The sequence below is a fragment of the Cnephaeus nilssonii genome, assembly GCF_951640355.1.
Source record: "Cnephaeus nilssonii genome assembly, chromosome: 5".
NCBI lineage: Eukaryota > Metazoa > Chordata > Mammalia > Chiroptera > Vespertilionidae > Cnephaeus > Cnephaeus nilssonii.
In genome coordinates this window covers 13307649-13322306 of record NC_137076.1, presented here as the reverse complement: position 1 = coordinate 13322306, position 14658 = coordinate 13307649, and the positions used below count along the sequence as shown (strand labels likewise).

General features: G+C 36.9%; 1 protein-coding gene across 1 annotated transcript in view; it reads left to right on the top strand.

Moving 5' to 3' along the window:
* ADAM28 (ADAM metallopeptidase domain 28) overlaps nt 1-12404 on the top strand; it is a gene marked incomplete at both ends in the record, with an annotated part of 79820 nt that extends 67416 nt beyond the window's left edge. The window contains one exon of the mRNA XM_079772706.1: nt 12285-12404. Within this exon, the coding sequence (XP_079628832.1) occupies nt 12285-12404 (120 nt within the window). The remainder of the gene's footprint in view (nt 1-12284) is intronic.
* Between the last annotated feature and the right edge of the window lie 2254 nt (nt 12405-14658).

The following is a 14658-nucleotide window of genomic DNA, read 5'->3' as shown; positions in this document are numbered from 1 at the left end:
AATGTTTCTCATCTTTGCTTAGTAACATTCTTTTCTTTTCTCACATTAGTTTTATAAAGGCCTGCCAATTAACTTTTTTCCTTTTGTTTCCACAATTTTACTTCTAAAATGAAATTAGCAAAGAAAATTTGGTCTAAACTTTATTAGTGTGTCTCAAAGGAACTATTTTTCCAAAATGATATCTTCCTCAGCCATTTAAGTACTATGCTCATGATCACTCAGCAACACAAGTATTGCCAGGTGGCTAACCTTTGTGTTTTAAAAGTTTTATTTTAACCTGTTTAATATTCTCACATTTTATATATTTGATGATATAGTCTATCCCCTGAGCTAAAGAACTTTGGTACACTAGCATTCTGAGTGTAATAGAAGAAGAGGTGGGTTCATAAATAAATCTTGCATATTCTTCTCTGCCCAGATTGTTTTTTCTTTGTAGGCTAGATCTGTCTACCAGGGCCAGACAAGGAGTGGCTTAGTCTCATTGGTGATCCTGAGATCCACCTCATCAGGAAAGCTCCTGACTCATTAAAGGGAAAGTCTCAAACAATATAATTTGCAACCATCTTGGCACATTTGCTCTTGAATTTCCCTAGTCTTTTCTGCTGCTTCTAGAAAAAGACCTTTATTTGGTAATGACCACTTTAGACACTGCTTAACAATTAGCCTGGGTTGTTTGCTATGTTGCTCAATTAATACTATTACTCTTATTACTAAGCTAAGTAAGTGAGAGTGTCATGAACACTTAATCTCTAAGCAGAGGAAAATGATAGTATGTAATTTATGAAGGCATTGAACTCTTTTTCTCTCACGCTTAGTATTGAAACTTATATCCTATTTTTAAAATAAATTAAAATAATATATTATATGCCTTGGCCCAGTAGCTCAGTTGGTTAGAACATCATCCCAATATGCTATGGGCTATGGTTGCAGGTTTGAACCCTGGTCAGGGCACATACAAGAATCAACCAATGAATGCATAAAGAACAACAAATTGATGTTTCTCTCTGTGTGTGTGTGTCTCTCTCTCTTCCTCTCTATCTAAAATCAATTTTTAAAAAGTTAAAAAAAGAATATATTGTGGTAAGAGCACAACATGGGATCTACCCTTTTAATAGATTTTAAGTGTACAATACAATATTGACATATATAGGCACAATGTGTACAGCAGATCTCTAATCTTGTTCACCTTGAATAAATAAAATGCTATACCCTTTGAGTAACAAATCCCCATTTCCCCTTCCGAATCCCTGAGTTTAACTATTTTGATATCTATATAAATAAAATCATGCAATATTTGTTTTTCTATGATTGGCGTAGTTCACTTAGCATAATGCCCTCCAGGTTCACCTAGGTTGTAGACATATTTCATTTATTTTTTAAGGCTGAATAATATCCCATTGTATGTATATACCATAGTATTTAATTAAATCCAGTGATCCATTCATGAACATTTGCATTGTTTCCACATTTCTTCTCTTGTGAATCAACAAACATGGGATTGAAAGTAACTCTTCAAGATCCTGATTTCAATTTAGATAAATATACAGAAGTGGCGTTGCTAAATCATACGACAGTTCTATTTTTAGTATTTTGAGGACTCTGCATACTGTTTTCCATGGTGACTGTACCAGTTTACATTGCCACCAACACTGCAGAGGTGGTCCCTTTAAATCACACCCGCACAAACTCTTGTTTTTACTGATCAATTTAATAATAGCCACCCTAACAAGTGGGAGGTAATATTTCATTGTGTTTTTAATTTGAATTTCCTAGATGATTAGTGAATTTAAACACTTTTTTGTATACCTGTTAGCCATTTGTATGTCTTCTTTGGGAAAATGACTATTTAGGTACTCTGCCCACTTTTAAATCTGGTTATTTTTGAATTTTTAAAAAATCCTATATAATAAAACCCTAATATGCAAATCGACCCAACAGCAGAACAACCGGTTACTATGACATGCACTGACCACCAGGGGGCAGATGCTCAATGCAGGAGCTGCCCCCTGTGGTCAGTGAGCTCCCACAGAGGGAGAAACACTCAGCCGGGCTCACAGCTGGCAAGCACAGCAGTGGGGAGCCTCTTCTGCCTCCACTGCAGGCAGGCAGTAAGGAACAAGGGGTCCCAGACTGTGAGAGCCCTGGACTGCGAAAGGGATGTCTGACTGCTGGCTTAAGGCCTGATGCCCAGGAGGATCAAGCCTAAGGGGTCCTGGACTGCGAGAGGGCGCAGGCTGGGCTGAGGGACCCCCCCGTCCCAGGTGCACGAATGTCATTCAATGGGCCTCTAGTACATACATAAAAATTAATCATTTCAACCAATTTCAAATTTACAATTTAGTGGCATTGAGGATATTCATAATGCTGCATAACCATCACTACTATCCATTTTCAGAATTTGTTCATTACCCCAAACAGAAACTCTATACCCATTAAGTAACAATCAATTACTCTTTCCCCTAGCCCATTATAACCTCTATTCTACCTTCTGCTTATATGAACTTGCCTATTTTAGGTACTAGGTATACTAGTAACTGGTATTATGCTCTATTTTTTTCTTTTATCTAACAGCTTATTTCACTGAGCATAATGTTTTCAAGTTTCAGCCATGTTGTAGAATGTATCAGAATTTTATATCTTTTTAAGGCTAAATAGTCTGATACCATTTTAGTCTATTTATTTTCTGCTTGAAGCATCTGAAAACAGTTTGTAGGGCTCCACATTCTCACCATTCATATTAACATTTTTTTACCCTTGCTCATTTTCTAGTCAAATAATGCTTTTCATACTTTGTTTTAATTTGTACTTCTTTGATGGTGAATACATTTTAGAACTGATCATTTTACTGACTTTATACCTAATATTTTAGAAATTTGGTTTAAATCAGAGTTAGTGCTACCCTCTTCTGAGCAATAACTATGTCTAAGATTACTTTCTTAGCCTTACAGAACATCTGCATCATTTCTGTGTTGAAATCCTTGGTGTGCAATCCTGGTAGGAGTAACGATTAAAGGAATTTCAGAAGTTTATCTAAGTAAAAACCAAGGTGGTGGGGATATGACTATGAGGTGATGGTCTCCTCCTAATGTCCCAGTAATTTCTGAGAAAGATGGTCTCAGCCTCTGAACTGTAAAAATTGTTGCATTTCTTGTAAAAAAAAAAAAAGTCCCAGATTCACAGGTCAAGTGTTATGACCCAGCACACAGCATTTTTCTCTTGTAAATTCATCTGAGTCTCCCATTTGGCTTTCTAAATTTTGTAACGTCTGTGAAATTACTTCCCGAAATTTGTGAGTCTTTTGGAATATCTTTTCACTATAATTGGAATGGAGTCTGCAGGAGTCAAGTCTAGGCAGAAACTCCTTTAGTCCTACCTGCCAATGGCAGGGTGGAGCAGATCCAGCAGAAAGTTGAAGTGTTACATGGGAGACCAGGGAACATCAAGAGAAAATGTAATGGAAATATACAGGAGATAATAAGAAAGAGTATATAACTAACTAACTAACTAACTAACTAACTAACTAACTAACTAACTAAATAACACTGACTGGGGAAGGTAGACAGCACATAGGGATAAATGCAGGGGCAGTCCCTCTGACTCTGCCAATAACTAGCTTTTTAGACTTAGTAAATAAATTAAACTCTTTGTGCATCTTTAAATTTTCTCATCTATGAAATGCAATTAATTCATAACTTGTCAATTTCCAAAGAGAGTTTTTAAAGAAATGTGTAAAGGTAGCGTGGGAGTATAAAAATAAAGAGAGAAGAGAAGACAAATGTCCATGGTCGATAAAGGGAGATAATGTACCTTTGTCAATGATCTATCCAGAGGACGACTCAGTCTAGGTTTGTCAGAGGTGAGGACCCTCTCTTTACAGGTTACTATTTCACAGGTCCTTGAGAAGGAAGTAGGTCAAAGTTTCTTATCATTTGCATATATTTTCTTGGTGATTCTCTATTGTTCTTGGTGTTTTACTCTGTATCTGAATTGACTTCAGAATTAATCTTTAAATCCCTACTGATGTTCCTCTTCTTATGTTAAGTCAAACATTGTCATGGATTTGAGTCTGCCATGTACTAGGATCCTGAATTTTGAGGAAATCAATGACTGTTGAATTCACAAAGCTCTTATGAAAAATGAAAATACAATCAAATATACATGTAAATTTATTTTTTAAAATTAAAATATCATCCTATATAATAAAAGCCTAATATTCTAAGTGTCCGACCATTCTACTGTTCAACCAGTCACTATGATGTGCACTGACCACCAGGGGGCAGATGCTCCTACCAGTAGGTTAGCTTGCTGCTGGGGTCCGGCCCATTGGGACTCAGCTAGGTGGGCTGGACACGCCCTGGAACCCTCCTGCGGTCCCTTCCCAGCCCTGATAGTGCACCAGTGGGATACCTCGGCCTGGCCTGCACCCTCTCGCAATCCGGGACCCCTCGGGGGATGTCGGAGAGCTAGTTTGGGCCCTATCCCCACAGGTCAGACCGAGGGACCCTAGTAGGTTAATAATTCAGGTTTATATCTGTAGAGTGCACTGTGATTTTTACAAGATTGTGTGTATGTGTGTGAGTATGTGTGTATGTGTGTGAGTATGTGAGTATGTGTGAGTATGTGTGTATGTGTGTGAGAATGTGTGTGAGTATGTGTGTGTGTGTGTGTGTGTGTGTGTGTGTGTGTGTGTGTATGATTTCACTTAACCCTTATAAAAATCCTATGTGAAGGACCATAGTCCTCATTTTATAGATGAGAAAACAAAGATAAAAATGACAATAGGTGATTTTTCTCTAGGTCACAGCTAATAAATGTTGGAATAGGGACTTCAATCCAACTAGTCTAAATTTAAATTTTTAGTTTCTTCTAGACAACTATAGTGCCTGCAGTGAAAATATTTGGCACAGAAAGGCAGATACAATATTATAGTGCTAAGTTATATTTTATCTCCAGCTACAATTTCTTGTACATAATGTTAGCAGTGAAAATTTATCTGATGGTGCAGTCAAATTAAATACTATTTGACTGTCTACTTCTGAAATCACTTTTGCCTTTTCCCCCCATTCTTGTGACTGGAGCCTGGAAAATGGTAAGTACTCAAAAAGTCTTTGTTTAACAAGTTTTCTTTTGTTCTTTTAATTCAAACATTTACAATCCCATTTACTATGTTGACACTGGAGATAGAAAGATTAACCTCTTTCCCTGCTCTCCAGGGACTCAGGACCTCATTCTAAAGACTGACATGAATTAATAGAGAAATAAAATAATCACTAAAAGAGATATAAGTCATTAAAATGCCAGCACAAAGAGCACATGGGGAATAAATGTTTATCAAGGAAGGGCATGAGAAGTTTCTCAGGAAAGTGCTATTTAAATATTAAATTATAGTCATTTTATCAGTTCTAAAATGGGGAAAGAGGAAAAGGACATTCTGGGGAGATAATGAGATTAAACAATAGTATGGATGAAATTATGATTCATTAGGTTTATTGAGATTAGAATGAACTGTAGCATTGTCTTTATTTTTAATGAGTCCCTCTATCTATTTATGTTACCACCCTTCATTAAATATGCACATACATTTGTGCATATGCAAATTGAGGAGGTTTAGAAAAATCCAACAAAAGAAAAAGGAATAGTTAAGAGAAAACAGAACAACAAGAACATCCTAGAAATCTTGAAGTCGTGGGTCAGATGAGACCAGTGAAATATAAAACACATGGCCTTCCATGTTTGCTAAGTATGAGCTCCAAGTTTTACTCCAAACTACCTAAAAATAAAAAAGGAAACAAACAAGAGAAGTAAACAAGCAAGAGAGGTAAACAGCATTGACAGATTTAGAGTGTCCATGAGCTTAAAACAACATACTATAAACAAGGAGAATAAAACCACATAAACAGAGCAAAACCAACCAACCAAATAAGTCAAAATCAGTGGCTAAGAAGGGACACAGCTCTTTCTGCTGTGGAGACTCAAAAGAAGTGTTCCTGATGATACTGCTGCTGGATCAAACTGGAGAACCCAGATCTGCCTTTTTCCTGGGTTCTCACACTGCTACCCAGGGTGGTCTTTCACATATGCAGTCTCTTGGCACTTTGTCCTACCCCACACTCTGGTCACACACAGTGAGAAATGAACCCCACCAGGCAGCAAGACGTAGGCTCAAATTAGGACATTTCCCCAACTTTTCACCAGTAAATTCATCACTTGTCAGGGTAATGGAGTAATTATTTATAATTGCCCTGTATACTGTGAATTGAGAAACCAGCTAATAGCACCTCCTATCATATGAGCTAGGATCTCACATCACCACTGAATGAATAAAATAGGTATTTTCACCTGTGTAAGAGTACTTAACTTTTTTTGAAATGTACACAGTAGCACATTTAAATTTGCCATTGAGAGAATTTAATGTCTGAGAACATAATGGTTTTACACTGAGTGACAAAGGTTACATTTTGTATCATCTTATATACTAAAAGGCTAATATGCAAATTGGCCCCGTGGGAGTTCAACTGGGAGACTGGGAGTTCAATCACTCGCTATGACATGTGCTGACCACCAGGAGGTGGCACAGAACATGGCAGGCGACCAGCGGTGGCAGGGCATTGAGGGAGCAAGGGAAGGAGGAGGCGGGGAGGCAGGGAGGCGGGAAACCTGATTAGCCCTGATCCTTGGCCAGGCCTAGGGACTCTATCTGTGCACAGATTTTGTGCACCGGGCCTCTGTTGTTCATTACATTCCACAAATGAGTGAGATCATGTGATATTTATATTTCTTAGTTATTGAAAGATGAAACAGAGGGCCGGAGACCATGGGATACCAGGACACAGGCTTTATTGGCGATCACCCTGCCGGCCGCCTTCCAGAGGGGAAAAGGGAGAGAGAGAGAGAGAGAGAGTGAGAGAGAGAGAGGGGGGGCTTGAGAGTGAGGTGTGAGAGCGTGCCGGGGTGAGAGTGCCTTTTAAGGGGAGGAAAAGAGGGGACGGGGCTTAGGGCACTCAGCACACGCTGATTGGTGGTTTCATGTAAGGCACATGATTAGGCACCTGGGGACTTAGGAATCGGGGGTTTAGGGTATTTGGCAGGTGCTGATTGGTGGTTCAATGTACAGTCCATATAAGGTGTTCAGGAATGTCCGGCTGCAGGTGGAGTTTACGTCATACTCCGTCCATCAGTTGGGGGAAGGGAGGATCTATCAGTTATAATAGTTGAGAAGGAAATAATTGAGATAGAAACCTATCTCAACTGATTCTTTTAGAGACTGAATCTTTTTTTTTTTTTTACAGAATTATTTCTAGGCTTATTAGAGTCACCATTTTTGGTCACTAAAATATATGTAAAATATTACAATATTTGCTTTCTTACCCTTGTAATGATTTTATTGGTAATCAACTCTGCATGGAGTAAAATAAATAACAAGAAGTTATATACAATTTTCTTCACTTGCTTAAATCAATATTGAAATTGTTTCTCATGTAATAATGGTTCTTTTTTAAGTCTTTATTAATTAAAGTATTACATATGTCTCCTTTTTCTCCCATTGACCTCTCCCCAGCCACTCCCACACCCCAGCACTTACCCACACCCCCCTATTGTCTGTGTCCATTGGTTATGCTTATATGCATGCATACAAGTCCTTTGGTTGATCTCTTACTCCCCTCCCCCCACCCTTCCTGCCTTTCCTCTGAGGTTTGACGGTCTGTTCAATGCTTCTCTGTCTCTGGATCTATTTTTGATCATCAATTTATGTTGTTCATTACATTCCACAAATGAGTGAGATCATGTGATATTTATATTTCTTCGACTGGCTTATTTCACTTAGCATAATGCTCTCCAGGTCCATCCGTGCTGTTGCAAATGGTACGAGTTCCTTCTTTTTTACAGCAATGTAGTATTCCATCGTGTAGATGTACCATAGTTTTTTAATCCACTCATCTGCTGATGGGCACTTAGGCTGTTTCCAAATCTTAGCTATTGTAAATTGTGCTGCTATGAACATAGGGGTGTATATATCCTTTCTGATTGGAGTTTCTAGTTTCTTGGGATATATTCCTAGAAGTGGGATCACTGGGTCAAATGGGAGTTTTATCCATTTAAAATTAAATTATTTTTAATTTTTTGAGGAAACGCCATACTGTTTTCCACAGTGGCTGCACTAGTCTTCATTCCCACCAGCAGTGCATGAGGGTTCCTTTTTCTCCACATCCTCGCCAGCACTTGTAGTTTTTTTATTTGTTGATGATGTTAATTTGTTGACTGGTATGAAATGGTACCTAACACATTTGGGGATAAGTAGATCAGCTGTAGCACACACTTACCATTCACTAATTTCTTTGTGGTTCATTCCCATGATCAAACAGAAAGGACACAGTCTTTTCTTTTTTTTGATACTCTTTATTTTCTAGAGAAGTTTTAGGTTCACAGCAAAAGTGAGTGGAAGGTCCAGATATTTGCATATGCCCAAGCCCCCATACCTGCACAGCTTCTCCCACTATCAACCTCCCTCCAGAGTGGTCCATTTGTTGTAATCGATGAACCTACACTGACACATCCTTATCACCCAAAGTCCATAGCTTACATCAGGGTCCACTCTTAGTGTTATATATTATGGGGTTGGAGAAATGTATAATGATGTGTCTAGTATCATACAGAGTATTTTGACAAACCTAAAATCCTTTTGCTACATGGATTCATTCCTCCATCCCCCCAACCCCTGGTAATCACTGATCCAAAGTTTTTCCTCCTCCAGAATGTCATATAGTTGGAATCACACAATATGTGATCTTTTCAGATTGGCTTTTTTCACTTAGGAATATGCATTTACGTTTCCTCCATGTCTTTCTATGCTCAGTAGTTCATTTCTTTTACATGCTGAATAAAATTACATTTTGTGAATGTACAGCAGTTTATTTATCCATTCACCACTAAAGGACATTTTGCCTACTTCCAAATTTTGGCAATTATGAATAAAACACCTATAAACATCCAGGTTCAGGTTTTTGTGTGAACACAAGTTTTCATTCATTTGGGCAAATATCAAGAAATGGGATTGCTGAATCATATGGTAGGAGTATGTGATGCCAAACTGTCTTCCAAAGTTACTGTACCATTTTGCTTTCCAATGAATGGGAGTTCCTGTTGCTCTACATTCTTGCTAGCATTTGATGTTGCCATTGTTCTGGATGTTGGCCATTCTAATAGGTGTGCAGTGGTATTGTATTGTTTTAATTTGCAATTCTTAATAATAAATTATGCTGAGCAATTTTCACATGCTTATTTGCCAGACATAGCCATTTGACTGATCCAGGCACCTTTTATTTTGTTGCAACTGGAGAAAATGCCACACAAATTTTTATATTTATTTGAGTCTTCCAATTTCTCTTCAGATGGTGGATCTCACTCAAATGACCTCAAAATAATCCTCCATCAGCAACTTGCGGGGTTTCCTGTGACAGTGTCTCGCAACTAAAGACCCAGGAACTGTTTGGTTTAGACTTCTGCTTTCTCCTTAAAATAAAAAAATAGAGAAACAAAGGGAAGGAAAGAAGGCTGATACAACTAACTTTAATATTTAAAAAATGGATTTTGAATGACCCACTCAGCTGAATGATCTATTTCCAGGTAAACAATGTGAAAAGAAGACATGCATATCTTGTCTACATTAAAAAAAAATAAATTCAGTGATTTGAAGCAAATCGATGATATGGCTCAGCTGTCTTTCTCTTTAATCCCAGAAAGACTTTTAAGAAAACTGTGGAAGATTTCCCCAGAGGATGTGGGAGTGAGGGTCAGTTCGTTTGTAGACTTCTGTGTGTGGTTGGCTTGGAAAGGAGATCACCTGGTAGCTCTGTGAGAGGATAAAAGAGTAGAATATATGTTGTGCTTCTCTGCTGCTTGCCCACTGTGTGTTGAACACACATGTGGTATGTTTACCTGCAGCCATTGGAACTAGTCCTGGTGGACTCAGGCATAAAATCAGGGCAATCGAGAAACCCGTGCAGTGTGAAGCTAGGGGAAATGAAATTAATTCCTGACTGGTTTTCTCACTGCAGCCCCTCTAAACTGACAAGAGTGACAGCTGAAGAGTTATTCTCCAATGCTGCTTCTCTGGGAGCAAAAGCTGAATATCTGACCTTAGAGCAGTCTGTGGGCAGGGGTAATGAATGTACTGGTTTTCTGATACCACAGGTATCTGAGGTTTTCCACCCTGTGGAGATTCATCTACTTGCCTAAGCTTTTGCTGCTGACAATATCTAAGGCTGTCCTTCTCCATAAGCATTGCTTAATAGAAAAAAATGGTGTTTTCATGTAAAAATGACCCAAAACAACATATTAGGGAACACAAACATTTCCAAATTGGATTAAAAATTCCAACCCATGCAGAGAGATGACACGAGAGGAGCCAAAAAATAAGAAATGTATTAAAAGGCATAAGGGAAGATATTCCAAATATAAAATGAAAACAAACAAAAAAACATGAAAAATAAAGCTGAGGAAAAGTATTAGGCATAAAAATGTGATAGTTGACAGTGATAGTTGGCCATACTGTTATCTGTGTTTATGAGATTTTGTTTGTTTGTCTTGTTTGTTCAGAGGGTTGGAAGGAGGTAGTAAAGGAGGTATAAATGGTGATGGAAGGAGATTTGACTTTAGGTGGTAAGCACACAATGCTATATACAGATGATGTATAACTTTATTCACCAATGTCACCCCAATAAATAAAAATAATGTTTCAAATAATATAGTAGTTGAAATGTAGACTAATAGAATGAATAGTAGAATACATAGAACTGAGGAACAAATCAGTTAATTGCAGAGATCAAATAGAAAACATTTCCCAGAAAGCCTTTAAAAAGCCCTATTTATACCCCAAGAAACATATACTATTTAATTATACTGTAAAGACAGAGTTGATTAAAAAAAAATACTATGCAAACAGTCTTTATCAGAAAGCTAGTATGCCTATAAAATATTAGAAAAGTAGATTTTTTATAAAAATACAACTGGAAATAAAGAGGGACATACATCATGAAAACATAATAATCTTAAATATTATGCATATCAAATGAAGCTTAAAAATACATGAAATACAAACTAATAAACATTAAAGAATAAATAGGTAAATTTGCAACCATGGTAGGTGATTTAAAATACCTCTATCAGGAACTGATAGTATAATGAGGGAAAATGTTAAGAGTACAGTTATACTAGTAGAAGACTTGAACAGCACTATCAACTAGGCAACTAGTACAGCCTAATTAATAAAGAGTACTATATTCAGAACCACAAAAATACGTAATTTTAAAGAGAGCATGGATCCTTCACTAAGAGATAATATGCTGATCAATGTGTCTCCTATACTTCAAAAGGCTGAAATGTTACAAAAATTTTCCCAGAACACAACTGAAATATATTAAAATTCCATTAAATAAGATATCTTAGAAAGTTTCAAATATGTGTATATTAACCAGCACACTTCAAAGTCTTATGAATTAATGAAAAACATGAAATTAGGAGATATTTTTTAAGTGAAGGATAATGAAATAAAAGTGATAAAATTTTTGTTGGATAGTGCTGTGAAAATGTCTAAGGCTTATGTTATTTAAAATCAATGACTTCAAATAATAAAAAAAACAATAAATTATAAAATAAGGAATAATAGAGTCTACCCAGGAAATATAACAAAGGAAATCAACAACTCTATAATTTGATTATTTGAAAAGAAAAAATAAATTGATAAATTTTACTAATCACATCAAGTATAATGAGAAAGCAGAAATTACCACTATTGGGAATGAAAGAGATGACATGACAGAACCTTTAGACATTAAAAGGTAAATAACAAAGTAGTATGGAAATTTTAGGGTTAAAAAAATTCAGATAAAATTTAGATAAAATAGGAAAAAAATTCATAATGTAATAGGAATATGAAGTAGATATATTATTTTTTCTATTTGTCATATGAAGTACAACTAAAACCCATACATATTAAACATAATAAGACTCTGTGGGGGTAAAGGGGAGAGATCAACCAAAGGACTTGGGTGCAAGCATATGAGCCTAACCAGCGGTTGGGGACAACAGGGGGGTGGGGGCATGTGTGGGGAGGGGTGTGGGATGGGAATGGGGGCATGAGGACAAATATGTGATACCTCAATCAACAAAGAAATTAAAAAAAAAAAAAAAGACTCTGAAAGGTGCAGAGAAGATGGAACTTTTAGGACCTTGGGATGCAAGGAAGGACATAGTGGTGAGTTCCCTGGGTTTCCTTTTTTGTACAGATTGGACCTGAAGAAGCCACAAACCTGGGAATTTCAATGGACAAAGACAAGGAAAGCCCCAACAAAAGTCTGTTCACTTTAGCCAATGGACCAGGAACAGAACAGGCTAGCAAAACGTAAGACTTTAAACCATAAATGCTCCACTCCAGCCAAACACTACAGAAATATGTGTGGCTACACTCTCACTACCCAGCAAAGGCTGAATGGAAAGTCTAGACTTCCGCACTTTCTAGTTTGTCCCCAGACCCTTCACCCCCATACTGGGGAGCTGTCAGACAAGGCTTGGAGACTGGGCCTTTCATTCTCACCGGGCAATACTAGGCATGACAGCCACCTTCCCCTTGGTCTCAGTAGTAATGAGGTAGAGAGCCTTGATAGTTTGTTATTCAGCAATAGATAAGTAGAACCCTGTATGGATTCAATAGCATTATTGAAAAAGAGAAGGAAAAGAATGATGGACACAGTATTCAAGACAATGATTAATTTAGATTGGGAAGGAAAGCAGATGTGTTGAAATAGATACTGGTTAGATATAGGTCATTGTCAAAGATTGTAGCTTTTGTCTTGGGGGGGTGTCTTCTCAGTGCTTATACATTATTAAAAATGAATAATTAACAAAGAAAATCTTAATCTTTATTTAAAATTAGATTATATGTGGATAAATGTGTTATAAATCAAGTACTGTAATTTATTCAATTATCTTCACTTGATATCCAATAAGAAAAATTGATCCTATATAAGGCAATTATATTGTAGATTCTATAAAGTTCATATATCAAATATGAACTGGTTGTGTGTGTGTTTTTTTGGCTTTCACTGCCTTGCTTAAGGTCTTTTTTATTAGTTATAATTACTTTCTCAAGGGAAATAAAATACACATTAACCTCTTATATTGCATTTGAAGAATGGTTTATAGGAAGTCAACTGATGAAACATGTTGGCAGGATTTGATATATCTCTTTCTTGAAATTAATATTTGTTTTATCAGAGATGTTAATCTTAGGGAAGATTAAATAATTATGTCCCTTCCACGAATAAGTCTAGATAAGATACACAGATTCAAAATGATGTATACTTATAATAAATCGCTGTAGCAAAAGCCTTTATAACAGCTTCAATAGTGTAGTGGCTCCTTAAATTAAAAACAAAAACACGGAGATTTCGTAAGAGCTAATTTTAAAAAGACAATCTTTATTTATTGTATAAATAAGACTGTGACAATAACAGTTTTACAAAAAAAAACAAAGAAACAAAGACAAAACAAAACGAAACAAAAAAACAGGCTTCCAACAAACCAAATGTTTTTGTGGGTTTTTTTTTTACTTTATTTTTGGTATTTTTATTGAGAGGAAGGGAGAGGGAGAGATAGAAACATCAATGATGAGAGAGAATCATTGAGTGGCTGCCTTCTGCACACCCGCTACTGGGTATTGAACCTGCAACCAGGGCATGTACCCTGACTGGGAATTGAAGAGTCATCTGGTTCAAAAGTAGACACTCAACCATGCTGGCTGGGCCAAAGCAAATGTTTTGAATTGTTGATGTTGTGGTCAAGACAAATATGTACGTTTATGTGTGGATAGATACGTAGATACATATACATATGTAATAATTTTTTTTAATTTTAATTAAGGCTATTATACATATACATATTTAGAGAAGTATACAAAATTTACAATTGTACAGCTTAATGAGTTTTCACAAGGCATATCATATATCCCATGTACTGACCACATCCATCAAGAAAAATGTAACATTAACAGTGCCCTGGAAGTGTCAATCATATCTCCTTTCAGTCATTATATTCCCTCCTTCCCCCCCACCCCCCCAAAAAAAACCACTATATGATATCTCAAATAATGGCTGAGTTTTGCCAGTTTGGGGAATATATTTCAGTAGAAGTATAGGCCTTTCTTTTTTAAAAATATGTATGTGACATTTATCCATGACTCTGCATGTAGCATATGGTACACTTTCTTTTCTGTGTGGTTTTTCACTGTGTATGTCTACCAAGTTGTAGACATACACAGGCCGTCAATCTTGAGGTAGATCACCTTAATATAATCGGGGACTGAGCTGATCAGAAACTAGTTTTCCATCCGTAAAGGCTAGAGTATTTAGTGTTTGCCTTTATTGAGAGAGTGCTGTCTTTCATAGATCTCATCTCATCCTCAGGAGTTTATTAGTTTCCCTCCTTCTTGGAGGACCTTTAATTCCAAATTTGTCTTGGTAGCAGTGTGAGGCTACTGAGAACTCTGCTCAGCTTCTCAACCTCTCAGCTGGAACCTAAGAATTGCTAAATGCCTGAAGGAAAACAGGGGGGAGAGGGGGCGGGGATGTCAAGCTCACCTCTGTGTAACTTCCTTTCTTTTTG